The sequence below is a fragment of the Ammospiza nelsoni genome, chromosome 3, assembly GCF_027579445.1.
Source record: "Ammospiza nelsoni isolate bAmmNel1 chromosome 3, bAmmNel1.pri, whole genome shotgun sequence".
NCBI classification, from domain to species: Eukaryota; Metazoa; Chordata; class Aves; order Passeriformes; family Passerellidae; genus Ammospiza; species Ammospiza nelsoni.
Genome location: NC_080635.1, coordinates 36,681,402 through 36,705,552, shown reverse-complemented (window position 1 = coordinate 36,705,552; position 24,151 = coordinate 36,681,402). Strand labels below are relative to the sequence as shown.

The 24,151-nt window shown below is 40.2% G+C and overlaps 1 protein-coding gene across 1 annotated transcript in view; it reads right to left on the bottom strand.

Moving 5' to 3' along the window:
* Window positions 1-20,900, bottom strand: part of BIRC6 (baculoviral IAP repeat containing 6) — a 177,975-nt gene extending 157,075 nt beyond the window's left edge. Inside the window, exons 1-5 of the mRNA XM_059467370.1 lie at window positions 20,651-20,900; window positions 5,154-5,335; window positions 2,685-2,822; window positions 2,108-2,301; window positions 365-476 (exon numbers count right to left, since the gene is read on the bottom strand). Of these exons, the coding sequence (XP_059323353.1) occupies window positions 365-476; window positions 2,108-2,301; window positions 2,685-2,822; window positions 5,154-5,335; window positions 20,651-20,885 (861 nt within the window). The 5' untranslated portion in view covers window positions 20,886-20,900. The remainder of the gene's footprint in view (window positions 1-364; window positions 477-2,107; window positions 2,302-2,684; window positions 2,823-5,153; window positions 5,336-20,650) is intronic.
* Between the last annotated feature and the right edge of the window lie 3,251 nt (window positions 20,901-24,151).

Genomic DNA, 24,151 nt, shown 5'->3' with positions numbered 1-24,151 from the left:
ATTGCTGTCAAAGGCTAGGCACTGCCCAGCAATCATTACCTAAATCCATATTATAAATATTTTTTAAAATCAGGAATAATTTCAAGGAATGAAAAATGGAAATAAGCAAAAGTAGTGGAATAAAACATTGAGGTTGTATTTATTCACTGAGCCTAACAATTTAATGTGATCTAGGACCTCTGTTTGATACAACAAAGTCCTACCAGGAAAGTATGTTTAGAGAACTCCAGTGCCAAGCTTATTGCTTTTTTGCTTTACTTGTTATATAAAATAAGAAAAAAAGCCCTACTAGAAAACATCACCACTTTTTTTCCCCTGACCTCCCACCTGGGGAAAAAATACTAAGAACAACTAAATCTCTTACCTGGTGATAGAACCCAGCTTGAGCCATAGGATCTGGCTGTGCCCACCGATAACCCACATGAGGCCATGAAGTGAATGTCTCCCGTCTGTTAGCTTCACTATACATCAAAGACCTAGAAAGGTGAAAAACCCTACATGACCCAAAATTGCCACTTAAAATTAAAAACCCAAAGTATTTATAAGACTTTCAGTCCTTTAGTAACCATTAAAAATAGCATAAATAGTTACCTATAACTTACACATAAAATTATAATTAACTATTACAGGAAAATTACAAACCTCCCTCACCTGGGTGCTTAAAGTACAACCCCAGCAAAAAACTAAAAGCCACACAACAACCTCTGGACCTTAGGAGCAGGATTAAGAAAATAAGCTTCCAGGTAGCCCATTTGATCTACCTGCAGAGAAAAGCATCAGATACCCAAAGCTATTCTGCATCGAAGGCAGGTGGAGAAGCTAGCCCAACAGAGTGCAAGAGAGCTGGATTTTCTTAAACATGACAACTACTGTAAAAATTTGGGGTTCTTAGTTAAACACTTATAAATTTACATATTTAAAAATTCTCTAAAGTGATATTTTAGGCTTAACTAAATAGATGACACAACCCTCCTTCCCAGTCACCACTCACTACATACTGTAACACTCACAAATTTTAAACTACTAAGTCCCAAAATATGAACCCCTCTGCAACTTAGGTAAGACAGCGAAGAAGTTCCTCTCTTTTCCACCTTCACTCAATGCATGTCTCCCATTTGCAACAGCACATGAGAAATGAGTATCAGTTTTCCTTTTCCCTTGACAGAGTTTTGTTCTCCCAGAACTAGGGCTGTTAGAGGGAAATGTGCCTTATTTCTGTTTCTGCTTCTCAGTTTCAGGAGATTTTTGCTGTCTTGTAAGAGAATGGAAATATTAAACATTTCCTGCCAAGGAAGTAATCTATTCTAGCAACACTCACATAAGAGCTATCTTAACTTGACATTTTACCAGCTCAAGAGACAGATCTTGGGACAGCTCTAATCAAAATACAATGTGGTGAGGTATAGGTAGACCTGAAGGCTTGGGAAAGGAAAGCTAAGAGATGAAATCAAATCCATTAAATTATTTGAGATGTAAGAAATGATAATACAAATGCAAAAGAGTATTTGTACAGACACTTTCAAGAAAGAAAAATTTATAAACTTAGAAGATTTACCACTATTCTAACTAGTCTCAGCTTATGAAGGTTAAAATAATGCTCGTGTATACATTACCAATTTGATAGAAATAGATGAAGCAGCAATCTGAGATAAAGTGTTCTCTTATCCTACACATGTTGCAGTTGACTAGAGAGTTCAGAAGTAGCATATATATGGTCTGCAAAGGTAACTTCCTAAACTTCTAAACCATAAAACATAATAATGACTCTTTCTTGTATGAAGGAAAAGCAGTTGACTTCAGGATACAATGAAGTATGTATTTAAGGCTTCAATTCTTACCTTTCTAAAAGTGTATGTTGGGATTAAGAGCAAAGTAAATTTGATTTGCATTAAAGCTGAAACCCAGACAGTCTTGTGGTGTCCATTAAGGCTTTCCTAAATTCAGTAATATGTATGGCACAGCACACATTAAACAGTTTATTAGCTGTATGTGTAAGAGCAACGAAGTACAGCATAGGACTAACTCTTTAACTAAGTTAAAGTCATCTAGGAGCTTATCCTGATACAACTAAGGGGTCAAATTCATCACTTATTTTGCATTAATATACCTGTCCACAGATCGGCCAGGTCCCACACCGAGCTCTGGTCGTGCGCTGGGTAAGAGGTAAGATAACCTATCCATCACAGAGGATGCTACAGGTAAGGCAGCAATATTTTGATTTATCTTCTTGAGTTCATTTACAATGGCACTGGCGACAGACTTCAAAACATGATGAGGAAGGTGGAACGTAACCGTTGCCCACTAAATAAGGAAAAAAGTGTCTATGTTTTAGAATTTGAAAATCTTAACAACAAACAGATCAGAAGAGTGTCAAAACCAAAACCCAACACATGTGGTATCAAGAAATACAACAACAGACACACAAAAGCAACACGAACATAACACAAGGAAAGTAACCTCAAATTTTAAGCTCAGTTGGGTTTATTACTTGAGTTTATCAGCAAGAAACTAATCTTGTTTCTTCTCTTACCAAGTGAAGCTTCACACATAAAACTAAGGAACAGATAATATATTCCATTGTCTTCAAACAAAATCCACCACACTGAGTCACGGATTTTGCATGTTTCAATGGTAGACACACAAACTAGACTTGGGAATCCATGTTAGACAGTACAAATTCTTACCTTTGCAACTTTATGATTTGCTGCTGTTTCATGTGAGGTATTTTTTAAGCCATCCTTCAGTTGTGTGATGAACAAATCATATCCCTCTGTGCTAGAAACATCTACTTTTTCTATGCAAGCAGATAACAGCTGCTGAGCCTAAAATGCAGATGTGCAAGCAAAGTTAGCATCCACACTGAGTAACTACAACAGGAATTATGCCTGTTTCATTGCTCTCGGAAATGTCTTTTGCCAGATCCTACTTTATCATATATTATATCAGCATAATTGCCATTCCAGACCTGAGTATGATGTTCCAAATTTTACATCACAGGCCAACCCACAGATAAACTTCAGCAATAGTAACAGTAATTACTACAAATTCTCTCAAGGGCAATATTACCAAATGTTAAAAAAAGTCAGTCATAAAAGTTAAAACAAGATCTATTAAAGAAACATCTATTGCCCAATGCTTTCTCTTCAAAAGGATTCATTTAGCTTTAATGACAAATAGTGACAGCAAGAACAAAAGTCTTGCCATTTTCTGAGTAGCTTTGTACCTTCAAAAAGGTAGATAATAATGAGAACAACCACACTGCAATACAATTGGAGCTAAGTTACTTACAATGCTAATACAGCAAAGCTGAAAAATGAAGCAAAGAAAAACCCAGGCCAGTTTAGAAGTTAGTTCTTGAAACTCAGAAATAATGCAGCTAGAAAAGAATGCTATAATCGTCCATTTACAGACATTTTCTTCCAAGTCTCATCTGTTTCCAGCTTATCCCTCTGTCTGCTAACTTCATGTTGACAGGTAAGGTTTAAAGGAATGCTTGTTGTGCAAGGCACAGAGTATTCTAAATCTGCTGTTAGGTGAGTTAACATCTGAAAAACATTACAGGAATTCTTTCAAGTTAAAAATACAGGAAAATATTTCCCAAGGACAATGGTCAGCCAGTCCTTTAAACAACCACGAACTGCTTGAAACAGCACGAACCAAAAGGCCCTTAGTTATGTCCTTGGGAAGTTCAGGGGAAGAAAGACTGAAATAAGGCAAACCAGCCCCTGAGCCAAGGTTGTATCAGAAGAATAACAGATAGACTGTGGAAGTTCCTCAATTTCAGTGTTCTACGGCCAATTCAAAACAGCACAGAGATGGCTTCATAACTTGTTAATGCTGACAATTAGAAATGCATAAAGGTGCACTGCACTACCAGCAGATCAAACTACTTAAGTGCAAAAATTTGCAGAAAAGTTCTAGAGACAAAAAAAAACCCCACTAAATACCCCTCCTTGGATGAAAGTTCTTGACCTTTCTATGATGAAAGAGGTGGACAGATGTGTTTGTATGATATTTGCTTAGTATTTACTAAGTTTTTCCAAGGTCTGGGTTACCACCTCTTTAAAATTGAAAGAACTTGAGACTGATACTGTTTTGCCTCCTTCCTCACTGATCTAGTGATCAAACTCCCAAAGCTACTCCTACTGAACTCCACATTTCTTTTTCTACAGGAAGGATCTTAACAGAGAAGTGCTGTAAAAAAGGGTCTATAAACTCTTTAGAACCAAAGAATCTCTGTGCCAAAAACTAACACAAACTTATAGATTGTATTGAACCCTGTGAGACTGCAAAACTGTCACAGCAGATCTTATGAAAGGAAATCCTGACCTCTGACACTTTCTTCACACTCAGCCACACATACCAAGATTCTTTAGTAACCCACAAAGGGTACAAAAGCGATGCCAGTGGGCAGCAGGCATCAGGAACCTGGAAAGCTCTCTGCAGAGACCTCTATGAAACATTTTATTGCTGTACTCCTACTCAAGTCACATAGTTAAAAACCTCAGATATAACATACATTCTTGATTCATAACACAAATAATGTACATCAATGCTGAGGATAAACAAATGCAACAAAATCCTAAGTACTATACTCTAAGCAGAAATGTCTACATTAGTTTCACTAAATGCCCAAACCACGAAGTACTGTGCTACACCTGATCCAAACATAAAAGGGAAGCCAGGTTTGCACAGAAAAAATCTTTTGTTAGGCCAGCTGACCTTGCTAGAAAACTTAAGATTCCAGCTCTAATTCTTCACATGACAGAACACTGTGTTACCTGATTTCATCTTTCTTTTTCTGAAAGACTGTAACAACCAATCAGGCCAGAATGACCTAACAGGCCAGAATGACTCCCAGAAGTGCAGATAGACTCCATACACAAGCAACAACAAAGGTGGGGAAATGAGTCCTTATCTCTGGTCACTAAAAAGTTCTTTCTTCTGAAATAATGTGGTCTTGGGGCATGCTCTTATTTGTTTGAGATACAGGAAACTGTGAAAGGCTGTGGCCCTATGACAGCTAATAACTAAGAAACTTTTCCATTACATGGTGTAAATATCACCCGAGAAACTCAGAGTCAAATGTCTGGTTTCAGTATTTCTGACAGAGTTATTTACATACCTCTTTTCATTCCCCCCCCCCATCTTACCTCTGTAACCGGCAATTCAAGCTGAACCACGTCATCTTGTTTTGAAACAGGCGTTTGCAGAGCTGTGTCTAACAGCAAGATGCCATTGAGATCTTTCCTACATCCTACTGCATAATCGTCCACAAAGATCACTTTATCCACAGCAGAAATATACTGACATTTCACCCGTCCACCTGGTTTAGCTAGAAAGGAAAGATAAAATGCAAGATCTAATTAGAAAAATGCTTTGATAGAAAAGACCTCTAATTTCTGTTTAGGAAAGAAATGTAAAACTTTGGCAAAATCTTTACTTCTTGAGATGATCAAAACATTTTAGCAACCACAATTTTCACCAAGCTTTTATATTTCCTACATTAAAAAACAAACTACCAAAATCTATACATCCCATCAATAACCATTTTATTCCTACAGTGGAAGCAATTAATTTAAATCCTCCTCCTACCAGGAGGCCTCAGCTAGAGTTTTCAATCTTAATGCCTAGTGTTTAAACTTGATACTAGCTGACAATCAATAATAAGAACAAAAATGCACAAACCAGAATGAACACTGAGACAAAATTGTTAAATTACCATTAAGGCTTACTAACAACACTTCATCAAGCAAAACAACACTTCTCAAAACTAAGTACAGCATGTAACACGTACCAACGTGGTGTGTGTTCCTTGAAACACTACAACAGCTCATTTGTGCTCAGTGCTGCACACGTGATGTTAGTAACAGGTCTGAGAAGTTTGGTGAAGGCAGAGGAAGACTGCCACCAGATAAATAAGGAAAGGCTGTGGCAATGGATATTAACCCCTAAAATGTTTAATGTTACTCACACTATTACGTGCCTAAAGCTGGATAGACTGCAGAACTGAATGCAATCCATGTGAAATGCTACCTGCATAGAAGGCAAACTGCTTTCTATCACAGACAGAGTAAGCTGCCACTCCAGAAGCAGATTGTGTGTACGTTATAAATACATGGACACATGCTCCAATGGCAGCTGAAAATGCTGCATCGTCAACAGAGATGTCTTCCTGTCACACAGAAATAGGAGTTTCATCAAATTTTGCATTAATCAAGTCCTGTCCATGTTCTCCTCTTTCCTCAGACGCTGGATACTGTTTTTATTATAAATAATTAAAAAATCACCATTTTGGTTACTAGCATACAGTAAAACATCCAGATAAGGACAGCTACATGACTCTGTCATCTTCACACTTTGATAAGAGTTAAATGGAAATTAAAACTTCTGGAAATCCAGGGCACATGAATCTGACCACATGACATTTGTGGTATCCTCTCTTTGAAAATGCAGGTAAAGAACAGTTGTCAGCTGCCCTTCTCACCAAGATTTCGGAAACAATGACTCACACTCACAAAACAAAGGAGATAGGCCTTTGCCTGCAGTAAGTATACTGCAATTGTAATCATTGATACAGCAGTCAGAAACACCTGAAGAGTTCGGAATCACTTGATAGCTGTGAAGTCTTTGGTCCTTGCTCAGCAAAACAGAGTTCTCTGAATGGTAAATCAACTAATTTCACACTGTGTTTTTGCCAATACACTGGAGTTCCTCACACAAAACTTTCTACAACCAACACAGCTGCAGGCAAGGAAGTAAAACGTTCTACAGGAAAATAAGCTTTGTCAAAAATTCAAATACAAGTTTTAATATTTTTAAAAGTTTCAACAATGTACTGGAAACTATTATGCAAATAAACTGAACAGTATCTGATGCACTAAACTAGAAACCTCAGTGGATTCTGATGATGTTTGCAGACTATCCAGAGTGATCCAAGGGATGGATCACTACAGGACACTTTCTTTAACACATCACTTCTCTCCTCCTTCCCCCTCCCAGAGAAAATGGGAAAAGCAGCTCATCCTTTCTAGATGAGCCATGCCAACACCATGAACACTTTCTTTTGCACTTTCCTTATTTCCTGTCAAGCACAGGAGTGTGCTCATGCCCTGTGCCTAGCAGTTCTGCAGTCTGTAGGAGCCCCAGACATTGAGGCTTTCCAGGCTAGACCATTCTTACTTTATCAATTCTGTAGTGTTAATGAAATCTCATGTCGAAAGCAGCAAACAGCTAATACCCTCTGAGTAAATGGTCCAAATCTTTAGAAGCCAATGAAGATAACTAATGAGGCAGATAACATAGTATTTCTGCTCCACTGCAAAACAAAATAAGTTATAACTACAGAACAAAAAAATATATTGTCTTCCAGCTGTGATTTTTTGTTGTGTGCTGGCTAATATTCTGGTTTGTTGTATTGACAGAAAGATTGGCCAAATTATCTCTAGAAAGTTATTTACAGTTGCTGTTTTTATTTTATTTATTTTATTGTATTTATTTTATTGAAGTACATAAACCAAAACAGGCTCCCTTAGCCTAAGTCGATGGAACTTCAAGGAAATTGTTCAATCAATATTTAATATTTTTCCAAAACTCAGAGAAACACATTCTGTAACTTACACTAAATAGCCTCTGAGTTGCTGAGAAGCTTTTTTGCAAATAGGAGCTTAAATTTAAAAGTTCACAAAACACATTTCCAGATAATTCTAAAACTAGTCACATAGTGTAACATAGTCCACATATGGCTGACCATACTATTGTAATAACAGATTAAGAACCAGGAAACCAACAAATGTAGAAGTCACTGCTACAGAAGTAGTAACCTACAAGTTATGCCTAGAAAAGTTAAATCATCCTAAAGCATTGTCAGAAGTGTTCTTTTTAACTCAGGATCAATATTTTACAATGTGCTAAAGGACTCTGCCGATACCCATTGAAAAACATACTGGTGCCCCTCTAACATTATGTCCAGCCTGTCCAGTCTCAGTTTACTGGCAATAGTGATCTGCACCTTCACAAACCACAGCTAAAAAGTTTCATGTAAAATCACTAGATTATTTAAGCTAGATCATCAAAACCCAACTGTTACTCTCATTTTAGCCCCCATTGCTTTAGCTGTAATTTATTTTGTGTGGTAGGAGAAAAGCAGTCATTCTAAGTTTCTAATGATTTTGCTTTTCAGTCTTGGCACAAGTGAATCATAGCTTCTCCCAATATCTCCAGCCTATCTGCCTAGGATTAAAAACAAAACAACTCACAAAGTCATTAAACCTTTTGTCAGTTCCTACAAGGAAACCTGGCAGGCTGCTAGCATGCCAGAAGTGCAAATCCAATAGCATATTACTGTGATATGACATCTATCACAACATTAGAACTAGCAACCTAAAAACTTAAAATAAAACCAAACAAACATCAGATTGCAGAAATTAAGAACCTGAGAACAGGAACATTTCACCTTCACCTTCTTTGTTTCAAACAACAGAGAACAGAGACCAGCAATTTCCTGTGATCGCAATCTGACCCATGGGAGTATTACAGAAAACAAACTGGTCTGGAGAACTCGTAACAGTCTAAGCAGCATCTGGCATGCCCCCTTGCCTAGGGGCATTAAGATGAACCAAACCAATTAGAGAATTAGCCTTGCCTTTCAAGAAATAGAACAATGAAAAAGTTTGTCTCCATCTCTCTGCTAAAGACAGATTCAGCCTCAAAGCTACAGAGCTTAAGAGAAGTGGCTGTCACATGTATATGCTTGGCCACCATCATGAAGAGATAAATGCTGGCAGTAACACCTTTATCTTCTGTGATATTGGAAAAAGTTAATTCACCTAGAAAACTGCTAGCCAGGAATAGTATTAAAACATATCAAAGTGAGTAATTCTCTTGACAAGAAGATCCCAATACAGAGCAAAAAAAGCTTAGAAATAATTTCTAAATTGAAGGAAACTAACACTTACCTGCAGCTATAAAGTGAGAGTGGTAAACACACGCATCATAGCACTGATTCCATAAGGCTAAGACCCTTATGGAATCAAGTATCCAATCAAGTATCTAAATGTTCAGAGTTCATAGCTTTGATCTATGAATGTCACCAGGTCTTTAAATAAAGAAGTAACATTTTTGGAGAAACAGAAATCCCATCAGCCCAGTAGAAGAGATACATTATGTGCAGCAATACCAGTTTCTGGCATTTAATTGCATCTGCCATTAATAATTGCCAATCTGGTCACTAATGGCATCTGCCATTTAAGTTAAAATATCCAAACAATATCTCAGTACCCATTTCAAAATACTTGCAAGCATGGAAAAAATAATAAATGAAGTTTCAGGAGATCAAAAGCCCTACCTATTCCATTGATCTTGTACCATAAGATTCAAGCATCAAGCTACTTAAAATGAATCCAAAACTCAAGAAAAGGCCAGGTTAGCGAACAGCAAAACTATTCTTTCCATCTGAGACAAAAACACTTCCTGCTAGAACCTCACTCAGCTACTTCTCACACATTTTTCATGTACCTGGGATTAAGAAAACCTTAAGTATCACTTGCCCTCATTTGTTACAAAGCAAGTGCCTTTCTTACTGCTACCACTTCATGTAATCATAAAATCGACAAAAGTCAGCAAGTATAACACCCAATTACATACTAGCTAAGCAACACATCTGCCAAGGCAAGCATACCAGAACATTTGCAATTTGAGGACAATAGAAATAAAATTTAAAAAAAAGGAAAATCCTGTCCTAAAGTTCAACTTGCTGTCTTAACTTGCCATATTTGCAGGAATCTATTTGGAACTAATACTACAGAAAATCACAACTTTGGATGAGCTGCAAAGGGTTCAAACAAAAGAGCATAAAGAGCAAACCTCTAAGTCGCGTCTAAAAATAAAAGTTGCCTCCAAATTATTTCACATCAGTGGCTCCCAAATGAAACAAAGACATGGTGGTTATGAACAGCTGGGAACACCATAATGAGAAGATGTCTAATGGCTGGCCAAATCAGGCCATGACTGCTCATAATTACTGAATTTATCAGTTATAGATCCTCCCTCATTCCTCCTCTTCTCTTCCTCATGTACATCCCCTGTGGATATTTGGCACTGTAGTTTTCTCTGCCAGGTCCAGGCCCAACCCCTTGTTTGCACTGAACATCACCTCAGCAAAGCAGTCTGCTGTCATCACAAAGGCACTCCATGAACCTCTCCTTTCCCCAAAACAGAAACATTCTCAAACTTTAGGAAAGGACAGAAAGGAAGCTATTAGAGGAACACAAGTTCAGGTTCTAGGTATATACAAACAACATTTTCTTTTAGATTTCACTATATGCACATACCTTCATCTGCCACATCAGCTGGAAGAGCTGTCCAAAATTATTTAATAAAGAAAAAACACACTAGAGCTGAAGCAGGAAAGAAAATTTAAAATGTTCTCTAAACAGCAAGAATGCTGAAGGAGATGAATACCCAGATTCACATCACAAAGTGCCTTCAAACTCACTTATTTGCAAAACTGGATTTAATTAATAAAAAACAAGACGTGATCTAAAGTTTATCTTTTCCTTCAGCAACAAGCACAACAGAGTTGCTTCAGTCTCAGTTTCATTATATGATAGCTGGTTTTAATAATCCTTATTAACAGGAAGATGTGTTATCTGGGCCAAAGCACTGGAGACTGCCACATGAATATTAACTAGATGTGTCTGCTCAAGCAATTACTAAGAGAAGCTAACACTAACACTTAAAAGGTTTCAGAACATAAACAAAACCCCACTGAGATCAAGACAGCTCATATCTCACTCGCTTTGCAGGCATAGAGTCCTCTCCCACTGTACAGACTCAAAATGAGAGTGAATCAGCAGGAGGATGTTCCTGAGCTCCTTGTGCCCATGCTCTTCGTGTGGTTTCACATCTCCATGTATCTGATACCACTGGCATCACTTGCAGGTACAGAACAAAACTACTCTCACAGCCTTACACCATTATCCCAAGAAAAAATGAGGAATGATTTCACAAGGTATTCTAGAATCCTTCCTGTAAGCCCCAGTAAACTGTAAGAAAGTAATCCTCTGCAGTTCTTCTGCAAACACCTCACTGAGGGCACATTCTTCTTCAAAATTTTTCTTGAAGTCAAAAACGATGAAAAAATTTCCGGCAAGTTTTCTTTCAAAGGGTGCAGACAGATTACACAGCTTCCACCCACAACCAGACATGGGCAAGGAACACTTCACAGCTCAGTAACAGGAAGTTCCCGTTCTTCAAGCGCTAGGCCCATCGCAGCATTTCACAACAAAGAAACTTTGCCAGATGAAATTTTACTACCAATTCCTCTTTTGGTCCCTAAAGTGGCATCTGAGTTCACCCATTATGTATCCTGCAGCCTCTGTGACAGGAGAAAACATCTCCACATACGGCACTTTTTGAACTCCCAAGATTGTTTGGCAGGAAATGATTTAGCTTCTCACCCTTCCAAGCTCCAATACTGTAAGAAGATTCCAAGACATCACGCTGGGAGAAGCAGCAAGTTCTCAAAAGCAGATGGGTGGGTTATAAGGCAAGTGAAAACCTGGCTACACTGTCATGTGCAAAGTCAGTAGTTAAGGATACAACACCTACCCAGTTATGAGTGGCACTCAACAAAGCCTGATATATGGTTCACTGCCTTCACCAATGGCTTGGATGGTGGGACATGCTGCACCTTTATTTAGACTGGGGATGACACCAGTGGGAGATGACTGAGGGCAACTGATGCATTAAATGGCAGGGCTGCCTTTTATGAGGATGCCAGACAGAGGAAAAGTTTGACACACATCTCCTGATGTTGAGTGAAGACAAATGCAAGGTCTTACACCCAGAATGGGATATAACCCCATACATCAAGAGAAGCTGGGGACTAATTGTCTGAATGGCAACCCAACAGAAAGAACTTGGGGATCCTGATGGACAGGCTGAACAAGAGGCAGCAGTGCATCCTCTCAGCAACAAACTGTTACCATAGAGAGAAGCACAGGAAAAGATCACTCTCCTCTAAGCAGCAATAAGCCCACATCCAGAATATCAGTTCCATCTTTGCTCCTCCATCTGAGGTATCAGCACACATGTGACAGTCCCATGCAGGGGGTACTAAGAAGTTAGAGGGCTGGAGAATACAACATGTGGGGAAAGACTAAGATAACTGGGCTTTTTTAATCCGCAGAAAAAGAGGTTTAGCAGAAAATTTAACAGCAGTCTTCCATTACTGAAGCAGTAGCTCAAAAGCTATTTAAGACTGCTGAGTTACTACCTTTCTCGTTTGGACATTACTTTCAAAAAACTGTACTGACCAGAGAAGCAGGCATAGTGGATCAGAGGAAATGCTCATAACCCCATATTTTGCCCAAGACAGCAGTCTAAACCAAGCGGTTAGTGACAAATTTAAGAAGGTAATCTACACAATGGTTCTTTCCTGCAACACTCTCAGCCTGAGCCTGCTTGTGCTTAGGGACCTTCTGACCCAAAAGGGATTTTGATTATTACAATGACCTTACACAGGCTTTTCCTCTACCACTTTGTCCAACACTGTTGTAATTCCACAAACAATCAGCATCCACAATGCCCTGTAGCCAGGAGCTCCATATTTTACTATTTCTCATAGTTATTTCTTTTGATGCCCTCATCTCCTGTACTTGAATAATCAACTCCCAATTTTCATTTTTCATGCTCTCACTCTCTCAACTCCCCATTCCAAATCATCCCCATCATCTTTTTCAGACTGAATACTGTTTCACATACATAAACCATTTGTTTCACATATATAAACCATTCCACACCTTAATTTTCTAGTTCTGTCACACTCTTTTTGAGATGGAAATACAGCACACATACAGCCATTGATAAAGGCTGTATATGTATATACAGTCAGAAGAGTTCTTGACAACTTCTCTAGCATTTGCTTATACAGTAACAACTGAGCATTTAGCTGGCATTTCATACTCCTAGCACAAGATCTCCTTCTGGCATTATGAATTAGTTCAGACCCCAGTACACCAGGCTACAATGCCACTAAATTCTTATGAGTATTTCAAGTTTATTAAATGCATTCTCATATTCTCCTAGTAACTACTTCTACACAGGGAAGCTGAAGTAGAACAGACTAGATTCATACACATATAATTCATATTTAAAAGTGAAACTATCCCTTACGATGCTTTTTCAAGCTCTTCAGAGAAGTCTGCAAAATTAAAAGGCCTTGTACATTTAAAACACTTATTTGCAACATAATATTTGAACATGGTGATCACATAAATTAAACCTGAGTTCTGTCACTGAAGAGGGACATTCAGGAAAGTCCCTGAGTCTGGCCTTGCCAGGTGCCTTCTGTAGGCATTGGCAAGCCAGGTCCTCCACAGGTTCAGAATAAGGACTTTTCCTTTCCCATTATGGGGAGTGAACCTGAGATTATTTGTTGAAAAATGCTGGTCTTGTGACTTCTGACTCACAAAAGCTATAGAAAACTGATCAGGAAAAATCCACTACCAAAAAAAGTTTAACAAGCAGTGTTACACATCATCATTTACATGACAACTTAAATCTAGGATCCTGCAGAAGACAGGTCAGCTAAATCTACCCCACTACTTCTCCACATTAACCACACTGCCTACTTATCCTCCAATTAAACACTATTTCCAGTCTTCAGTGCCAGCTTCACAGCTTCCTACTTCCCTAACCCTTTCCTCACTGTCATTCAGGCACTCCATCATAGTTCTCAGTGCCACCTTTCACCCTCCCAGCTCTTCCTTTCAAGACGGAGTTATTCATGAATCTTTGTATCCCACTGCCCAGCAAACAAGTTTGCCAAACTGTTCTCCTACAGTTGTCAAATGCAACAATGAGATCCTGAGTGCTTCATGCTCAGCCAAATGAAGGGAAGTGCAGTGGATCAAACAGCTTTGCCTTCCCAGACTGTACAGGGGACTGAAGAACTGCTGACAGACTGTGTGCTATGCGAGCCTTCATTAACCAGCACTTGTCATTGGATATGTTTTCATTAACACTACCAATTTTCAAGACAACTTAAGCAAATTCCCTCTTAAGCTACATATTAAAAAGTTATCAATACTCCCTGAATGGCCCTAGCAAATAGCTCAAGAAAATTTTAAACATAATAGTGTTTATACTGCTATGACAAGATTATTTTCATAACTTAACACTTCTAAACTGTTGTTATGCACAATGTTTATTGACTATCATCCTTATCTGTGGAGTGCTCTTTCCCCAACAGGCACAGGAAGCTACAAAATAAATGTTCTGCAGTGCTCCTGTCTATCTTTTCACTAGCAGCGTACACTGGGTCCTTAACAAATCCTGATACTCGTCCCAAAGACAAGGCAGCAAAGCACTTGCAAGTGTTAGTATTCATCTGTATTTCACAAGTAAAAAACTCAGGCCAATAGCTGTTCTTTCTTGAAACTTCTACTCAGTGAGAGGCACTCATCTGGTGACTGCAAGCAGTCAGTGTAATTAAGAAAGCATTAACTATTTAAAGGACAGCTTTCTAACAGCAGAAAGCAATACTGTGGCATCACTTAAGAACCATCAGGAAAATGAACTAACCCATGTGTAAATCTTTCATTTACAAATTTTTTAAAAATTGTGAAAAGCTACCGATCCCACTGGAACAGACAACATGCAAACAGCTATCTCACAACATGACCTGGGACAGTCTGATACACTCAAATTTGCTCATGACTCCACATGATTGCAAGCCCCATCTCCATCTTCAAGGCAGCCCAAGAAGCATTTCTGAAATACATCATAGTGTTCAGGGAAAATTAAAGAATGCTTGTAAAAGCAAGGATGGACAACTTTGTTTTGGGATTTGAAAGTAACTGGGAAAGAAAACCTGAAACCAAAGAATCAGACCTAATCATTATTAAAAAATAATTAAGGTGAATCTTCATCTAGGACAGATTTTTCTTACACTCTATCTTATAAAATTTAAGATGTTCTATTTCACTTAAGTTATAGATATCAGTGCAACAGCAACCATAAAAACATAGTTATAAACAATGTAACTAAAGCCTCAGAAAGTGATTCTACTGGGCCAGCTAACACTGTGGTGGGCTGCCAGGAAGGACCAACTACAGGACAAGAGAGTGTGTTAGATCCAAACCACTGATCAGCAGCATGTTCAGAATAGTGAAAGATCAGGCCTTGAAAGATGACTAGGCTGGGCAATGAGTAAAAGCCTTCCCCATGCTTTCATTACTAAAGTCCAACAGAGATACACCTGCTTTTTTCCATAATGCTCTGGATTTGAACTATCAGTTATCTGTCAGGATATATTTTTGCCAAGTTTCTTCTACATCTTACACAACACAGTACACAACATCACTGGGAGCTGACCTGAAGCATATCATATGGGCGTATTAAAAGCTGTCTTGACCAAAGTTGGACAATAATCAGCACTGAAGTGAAAGTCAGTTTTTTTCCCTGAGAAACCTTCATATCAACAAGAAATGCCTTAACTACCTGTGTGACAATTAGGACAGGCAGTCAAAGTTCAAATCCCTGACACAAATCTCAGCACAGTGTTTCCTCCTCAAGTCACTAAGCAGCATTTCAGGATTTGTCTTCCTGCAGAAAACCTTTTTCAGAGTCCATATGCAGAGATTTAGGAATTTTCTGATTATCTGACATGAAAGCATTTTGCAACCTTTAATAATACTGCATTGCTGTTGCAGTGACAGCCATGAATCCATCAGTCCAGATATGAATGATCTGTCAATAAAATGAAAAAATGTTGTGTGATCATGCCTGGCAACATAACATATGCCTGCATTGCTGCCTCTTAGAACTTCTGAATCCCTGCATGAAACATGGACATGCAAGCATCCCTTTAAAGCTATGTGAAAAGAAAAGATCTCTAATCTTACTCTCTTCTGGCTTCTGCAAAAGATAATCCAGATGTGTTTCAACAGAGCCTGGAAATACCAGTTAACAGCATTTTGACAATTTGGCAAGATGCTAGGTAAGTAAGAATATCTAGGTAAGGGATATCTGACACACTGATTAAGCTTGCAGACAAATGAAACTCACAGTAGTCTAGAGCCTCTGCCAGTATAAAACACTGAACTCAAATCTAACAGTTCTCCTATCCTGTTTTCTCAAATGCTTAAGGCACCTCATGAATGATCTTAAGATCACATACATAAATGAAATTACCTCTTTAAAAAGCATTTCACCCAGATTAGCAGTCACTCAAGTATGTTCAAATGCAAGGTGGGCTGTAGCACATCACTAGATTTGACAACATTCCCTACATGATGAGAAATTCTCTGTTAAGACCAAGGGGCTTCATTATTATTATTATCATTACCTTTGTTTCATAATGGAACAAAAGAATACAAGAAACAAAAAGATGAAAGAAACTAGCCCAAATTTTGAGGAATGAAGGAGAACTTGAGCAGTACTACCAGTGAGCTTCAAACAGCTGAAACTGTTGATGGTGTCTTCAAATAGATCAAGTGTAGAATCGGATGACAGAGTATCCCAGTAGTTTCTCCCTTAATATTATTTTAAGTGTAAATTCCCTCTATGACTTCCAAGTAGCAAAAGAGAATATTTTCCAATTGTTTTGCCTTCTGCATCACATGGAAAAGAAAGAAACAGATCTGGATACCCCTTAAGAGATTTCCAAGGCACCACAATTTAGACAGCTGAAGAAAACAAGACTTCCCAAAAGGGAACGCTGACAGGCAATGGAGTTGAACTTGCTGGCACAGGTAAGCCTCCTGGGCTGAGATCTATTTACTTCTAAATTCTGATGGAGGAACAGCCCTTGAGGGCCTCTGATGATAAGGCAGAAGTTCTGTTTCCCCTACAGAACCTGGTGTATGTGTACCATGAACAGATCCTTTCCTGTACAGGTTCAGAAGTCTACGTTTACGTTTTGATTCCTGTTAGGGTCTCTAGAGTAACTTAGAAGGCCTTAGCTACAAAACACTGTGCATTTTAGCAAACAAGGTACTGCTACATCAAATTAATCTAGAAATACCTACTGGAACATTCAAGATGGTCACTGTCCATCTGATGGTACTTTTAGTTTCTTATTTTAAAGAATAAGAAACTAAAGCTTCTCTGGGAGTTATAGCACTCTTCCAGTTCAGGCAGTTTTCTTTGTTTATTTGTAAATAGAAGGGACTGATAAATTGAACACCTCTATGAACACTAAGAGAGTCACTCAAGACTAATCTGGAAGTTTGTTTAGATTCTTCAGGGGTTTTTGTCTCGCTGTTTTGGTTTGCTTCTTCTGAGGCCAAGGAAAAAGCTCATCTCTAGCGCTGTATTTGAAGTTTCTTCATTTATGCTTTTTTGGCTACCAGTGTTCAACTTGAAACTGAAACCACAGAAATATTTAAATGTCTAAGAGGGAAAATAAAGCACTTGATAGACCTGCGTGACAAATTCAAAACCAGTCCTGACTAACCACTACAAGCAAATAAACAGAAACACAGAACATCAAAAATCACAAGAATTGTCCTTGCACTTCCAGTCTGGTTCTCTGAAATGCAGTGTGCATGCAACAGTCTTGACAGAAAAAAAAAGACAACCTTATGACCAGGTAAGACAGAGCTTAACGTTAGTGGTGCCTGATTTTCCCCCTACTTTTATGCACTGCCACGCTCTGGGCTGTTGCAAATGATCACCTGGTCCTTTGAACAGGCCTACAGGGCTCATGCTGGAAACAGATTAAAGATGATAACACACTTTCAAGAGACAGAGCTGCTGAAGATTCAGCATGGTCTAACAATCCAAACTGAATTCCTACAGACTGGGCTCAGAAGAACAGTCCCTGGATCACCACATACATTAGATCAATGAAGTTCACATGAGCAACCAAAGCACACAGACCACATCCTAATGTCTGGACTCCATCTAGAACTGGACTGTTTTCTGGCTGTGAATCTTTTGCCTTGCTCTTTTCCACACCAAAGAGCAATCTGCATTTCTGTTCCAAGGCAGCTTCCACTGCTCTACCACATTCAGCATTCCACAGGTTCAGTATTTTCACAGAGAATGAGCTCAAAGCTTAATATATATTTCCGCAGTGAACTGTGACTGCAAATACAAAACACACTGAGGCTTGGTGGTGTTTCCTTTCCTCCCCTATCCTGCCTTGACAGGAGAATCTTTTCCTTGCTCTGCTTTCTAGAAAGAGGCCTGCTACATTTTGTTCTTCTTTGAGTAACAAGCAACAGCATTTCTGTCCAACATAAATCTTTTGGCAAGGCAGAAGACCTGCAGCCTCAATTACCAAGGAGGACAAGCAGTCTCCCAGGAGAAGCAGGTTTAATTCCTAGAGACTCTATTTTTAGTTATAGTACCAGAAGTCCCTGAAGCAACAATATCCTCTGACCGGTCATTTATGGCAGGGGAGGGAGCATGGACAGAGTTGGTCTACAGGTCTGAGTGCCCGGCTACTACTATCCTACATTAAAAGAGCTCACACTGTACAGTGCAGGCAGACATCAGAGAGCAGCTAAATTCTCTTCTCCTCCTCTTCTCAAAGATGCAGGAGAGAGAGAAAAAGAGTGAACAGGATTGCTAATAGCCGCCACAGACACCAACTGCTGAGATGCACCAGATTTCTGACCAGCATGCCGGTCTGAATCCATAAGAAAATTCATCTAAAAGTTCTTCAAACTAAAGGTTATCATTTTTTTTCCCAGTAATAAAATCATCAGCTCTACTGCATAGATAAAATTTGGGTAGATTGCAAGCAATTCTGTTGTTTGATGTGAGGAGGAGTAGAACCCATCTTTTACAGCCATGCTGTCACAGAGAAGACTGACACTAAAGGAAGTATACATGATTGAACGTACGTAACAGAAGCAAAGCAATATGTTATTTTCAAATAGTTACTATTTTGGGGAGAATTTCCATTAGCATTTTGAATACTGAGTCAAATCCTTTGCAAGGATTCTATCATAGCAAATTGTAGAATCACTTTGATTTACAGATCACTTCCTTTTCTGTATCTGAGAATTAAACATCTCCTACACAGACAGCCAATTACAAATTAAGTCCTCTATTTATGCCCTCTTCATCCACAACTTAAAAGCAACTTTAAAATTCCTGCAATAGCTTGAAGAAAAGAAGCAAAGTTATTAATAAAAAAAGCAGTTTAGGAGACAGCATGGTAGAAGGGAATTATAGAAGCAGAGTGATCTGAATCTGAACAATGCAGGAAACACCACACAAGAGCCTCATTCTCCATGCAAGCAACTGACAACAAAAGCAGCTGGCACCTTCTTAATAATTCCACAAAACTTTTTTTTTTCAAGTGCCCCAAATGCTTAACCTTTACATACAATGTACCAACTTTGAGCTACAAAAGGAAATCAGCAATTTTTGTCCTGTTCTCTTCAGTTTGACATTTGCAATACAGTTACTGGTTTTCAAGGTAAAAGTATACATATTGCCTAGGCTATGGCATTCCCATGCGGTTCTTGGCATTACTGTACCACGTTCTGGCAGCAAACAAGCCTTCACCACCACCACGCAGCAAAGCAACATCTTATTAGCAGCACACAGCTGTAAGGAGGCACCTTACAATCCAGCACCCTGAACATGGATGCACACAACTGGTAAGAAGCCTATCTTTCTATTCCAAGGGCTGCACTCACAAGGAGACAAACAGCCCTACCCACCACCCAACGCCAATATTCTGACAAGTGCCACAGTTTAAAAGCCATTAATGAACAAGGAACAAAAGCTGGTAATGGCATTTAAGGTCTTTTTCTACAGAGCTAGTTTATTAACAGTGCAGAAACACTAATGGTCAACAAATAAAGTTGCTTCATAGTTATGGAGATGCTAAGCCTCTACAAAGCCAGTACACAGTCATGCCTCCGGAACATAATAGCAGGGATATGGTTACTACCACCAGAGACAGTCAAGAGAGTCAACAGCCTGAAGAACTATTCAAACACATACAAAAACGTATCACCAAACAACTTCAAGAAGGATTCTGAGCTTAAATAGGACAAATGGCACTTTTAAGCAGTAAGCCTTCTTTAAAAAGCAGAATAAGGTTCAATAAATAAATTATTTCAGTACCACGTATCAATAAGAATTAGAACTATGCCTGTCCTGCCTAACATGCTGCTTCTAATCTTTGGAAGGTTCAAAGTTACAATGATCCACAACAACACCTGCAAAAGCAAAATTAAAAAATACAACCCTATACATCGCAGCCTTCCATCCCTACTTAATCTTTCAGTAACCATGCCAATATGTCTTACAGAAATAAAAGGCCTCGGCACTGTTTACATGAGATCTCTGCCCCAAAGAGCAGGAACACAGAACCAAAGGCTCTGGTTGGAAAAGACATCTGAGATTCACCGGGTCCAGCCTGTGAGCTGACACCATCACATCAACGAGCCCAAGGCACTGAGTGCCGCGTCCAGGCTCTCCTTAAACATCTCCAGGGACGGCGGCTCCACCACCTCCCTGGGCACGGAGGCCCTTGAGGCCACAAAAAAAAGAAGGGGTGACAATAGGCCGGGGGGATCCTCCGGCAAGCAGGGCCCGAGCCGAGCCCCGCCGCTCGCTCCCGAGGCTGCCCCGACACCTGTTCGGCGGCCGTGCGGCCCCGCTCCCGCTCCCCGCTCACCGCCGAGCGCCGACGCCTGCAGCGTGGCCCCCGAGGTGCCGTCGATGACTTTGATGGCGCCGCGCGCGGTCACGGCCAGGATGGCGTTGAGCGCCGGGTGGTAGCACAGGCTGCAGAGCCCGTCGGCGTCGCAGCGCAGGCAGCCGTCCCGCAGCAGCAGCCACTCGCAGGAGCCCGGACCGGGACCGGGCCCCGCCGCCGCCGCCGCCGAGGAGCAGGAGGCCGCCGCAGCCATCTTCGCGGCCGCCGCCGCCGCCGCCCTCAGGACAAGAGGCCCGCGGAGAGCCGCTCACTGACAGTCCCTGGAGCCGCCGCCGCCAGTCACCATCCGGGTCCGGGGAGAGGGGGAAAGGGAGAGCGCCCGCGTGAGCGGGAAGTGACACAGCCGCGCCGGATGCGGAACCGAGCGGCCGCGGCCCGCCGGGGGGCGGGGGCGAGGGGCCGCTCCGCGAGGGGCGGGGCAGGGGCGGGGCTGCGCATGCGCGCCACCTCCGCCCACCCCGCGCTGGCTCCGCTCCAGCGGTGCTCCCGCCCCGAGGCAATCCCGGCCCGGGGCGATCCCGGCCTGAGGCGGCCGTCCCCACCCTCGCCGGCCATCCCCACCCTCGCCGGCCATCCCGGCTCTCGCCGGCCATCCCCACCCTCGCTGGCCGTCCCGGCCCTCGCCGGCCATCTCGACCCGGGGCGGTGATTCCGGCCCGCGGCGGCCATTCCGGCCCGAGGCGGCCATCCCCGCCCTCGCCGCTGCCGTGTCATTACTACTTCGGACAAAACTTGGGTTGTATATGGGCGAGCGCGTTCGCCGCCCCCGCCTCAGGGAAAGCGGAGCGGGGTTTGTGTTTCATAGCCCGGCTCCCACACCGGTTGTGTTCTTGATCCCGAGCGTGCCAGAGAGCCCCGGTGTCAGTGCCCTCAGCGCCGGTACGGAGGGACAAAGGCACAATGCCTCAATACCCCTGCCCGCCGGAAGGCACGCTGCCCTTGGAAAGGCTGGCCCTGGCCCCGGGCCCGGAGCAGGAGCCATTGCACCCACGAGAGCATTCTGCTCTGGAGCAGTTCTTCAAAAATGACTTGAATTTAATAAAGTATTTTGTATTTTGTGGTGGTTTTCCCTTTTCACCCACTAAACACCAATTCCGTTTGTAGAGCTCAGCCTACCTGTACAACGTTACTTTATCTGCCACAGGCTTTATCTGATCTAAGTGACATGTTACACAAAGCTTTTAAGCTACTGATGGTCTTAAAGCTAATTTTCAAATACAAAGTTTTCTACAGAATATTTTTATTAAAAGCACACCCATTAGCACAGGCTGCTCTAGCAGGGATTTTTTTAAAGAAATACAGTGTGAAGAAAAAAAAAGGAAACCAAACCAATCGCACATGGGTATGTGTGCCATCAAGGCTAATCAAAATTGTCCTGAGAACAAAATGAGCAGCTGTATGAGAGCAAAACATTAAACACCAATAAGGGTAATGATAAAATTACAGCTGACCTCAATCTGTATGTTGTCTCGAAAACGTTGATTCCATCAACGTTTCAAAGTAAGTATAATTTTTCTGATAAACAGCAGAGTATGTCTGATGGGTAGAAGAGGAAACAAGATGTACATGTCTAGCTGCTCTCCAGAGATCATTCAAAATGCGTGTCTCACCAAGGTGTGATATCCATGCCACCACCACAAAATGAAGTGCTGCATCTTAGAAAGGCAATTTTTTGCTAGATGGATGTACTCTAAATTTCCAGTTTTGACAGATCAAAGTAGTATGTTGATTATCACAAAAACTTATTTATAGTCTCAAAGCTATTGGTATATAGCATCAATATATTGGTGGCATGCACAGGAACATGAATGTGTCCTAATTCATCAATATGAATTATTCAGTACTAAGTCAGTAAATATAAATGAGCTTCATAGATTCTGTAAACAAGTTTAATTCAAAATTTTTATAAAATACATCTTGTATTTACACACATACCTCATCTAAAAATATGAGTTTGTTGAATGCAAAGTTATTACAAACTATCAGAATAATTTGAGAGCTGTTTGTATGTTTCTTGCACAATATATGCAAAAAGTGACCCTAAAAATACTAAGTTAAAAGGTGCAAATCTGCAATTGGGTACAAACTATGTACTATGTTTAAGTGCATTATCTACATTGCATATTACACATGTGCCAAGTCTGTGGAAGGGAACAGTTAAAATTCCAACCATAAATTTCACAGAGCATTACTGGAAAGGGAGGTATTTGGAGATTCAATAGAACATTCTTGCATCCTTTCAATATTCATAGTCAGTTCAGCTGCACAGCACACCTCATGAACCACTATGCAAAGAAGAACTAAGCTTAAAGCTGTCTGACAGCCTAGAAACCTAAATGTGTTCTTGCCCTTCACCTTTGTGGGGACAGAAGATAAATGCATTCACAGGGGCTGGGTGCACTCTTACAATAACAGTTGGATATTCCTGTTAAAAAAAGAAATGTAAGTCATGAAAAAGGAGGTAAAACCAGATTATCATGCAAGATTCCAAAGCTTTTTTTAAAAATACACTGGAACTTCCTTTTTTTTTTTTTTAAGAATGTGGTATGTCTCTTTAAGAATGTCTCAAAACACTTGTAGGTAAGAATTTAGCTGCTGCTGGTATAAATTGATTTAGTACAAGGTTGCATTAATTCAACCACAACTTATTTAGAAATAAAAAATCAGGTGAAAAGTCCATCACTCTACCAATTTTTCTCTTTTTATATATTACAAGCCCAAGTATTACACATACAATTTATGTCCAGCAGTAACTTCAAGTGGTTTTGTTTGAAACCAACACAAGAATCAGCCAGGAAAGCAGACTGAGTAAGCTAAAGGTTTGTGGGAGAGCTGGAATTTAATTACGTATTTTGCATCAGTAATGACTGGTAAAAATAAATTACCAACCTGGCTAGTTACACAGTCTAAAAAGCTTAAATATTACAGTTCTGATATGGAAATATGTCCATCAGGGATCCAAGACAGCCCTTGCTATGACCTTGTCATGGCTGATTTTTATTTGCAGCATTAAAAAAAAGGATGGAGGGGGGAAAATGGGAAATGCTTTTTTTCTGTTGCCAGAAAAAAACCCCAAACCTTCAGAGCTATTTGTTGATTCTAAATCCTGAAGATTGCAAATGCCTATGTTAGTACCATACAAAGTGAACTTCAGTGGACTTCCCTTGTGAAGAAATATTACCATAAGGACCATTACATAAGCAATCAACACAGTACACAGGAAATATTTAACATGTCATCACATTATTACATAATCCTTGGAGAGTCAAAATTAGCAAGACTCTAACTGTTACTAAGGCTGTAACTCTGCCTTGTTTAGTGGAGGGAGAATCTGGCCTTACAAATCTTTCTTATTTCTCCTTACAGGGGATTAACAGTATTGGCAAAAAAAAAAAAAAAGATGCATGTTAAATACCATGCTATTAAAAGCAAAACAGAGCAAGATGTTGTAAAACATAG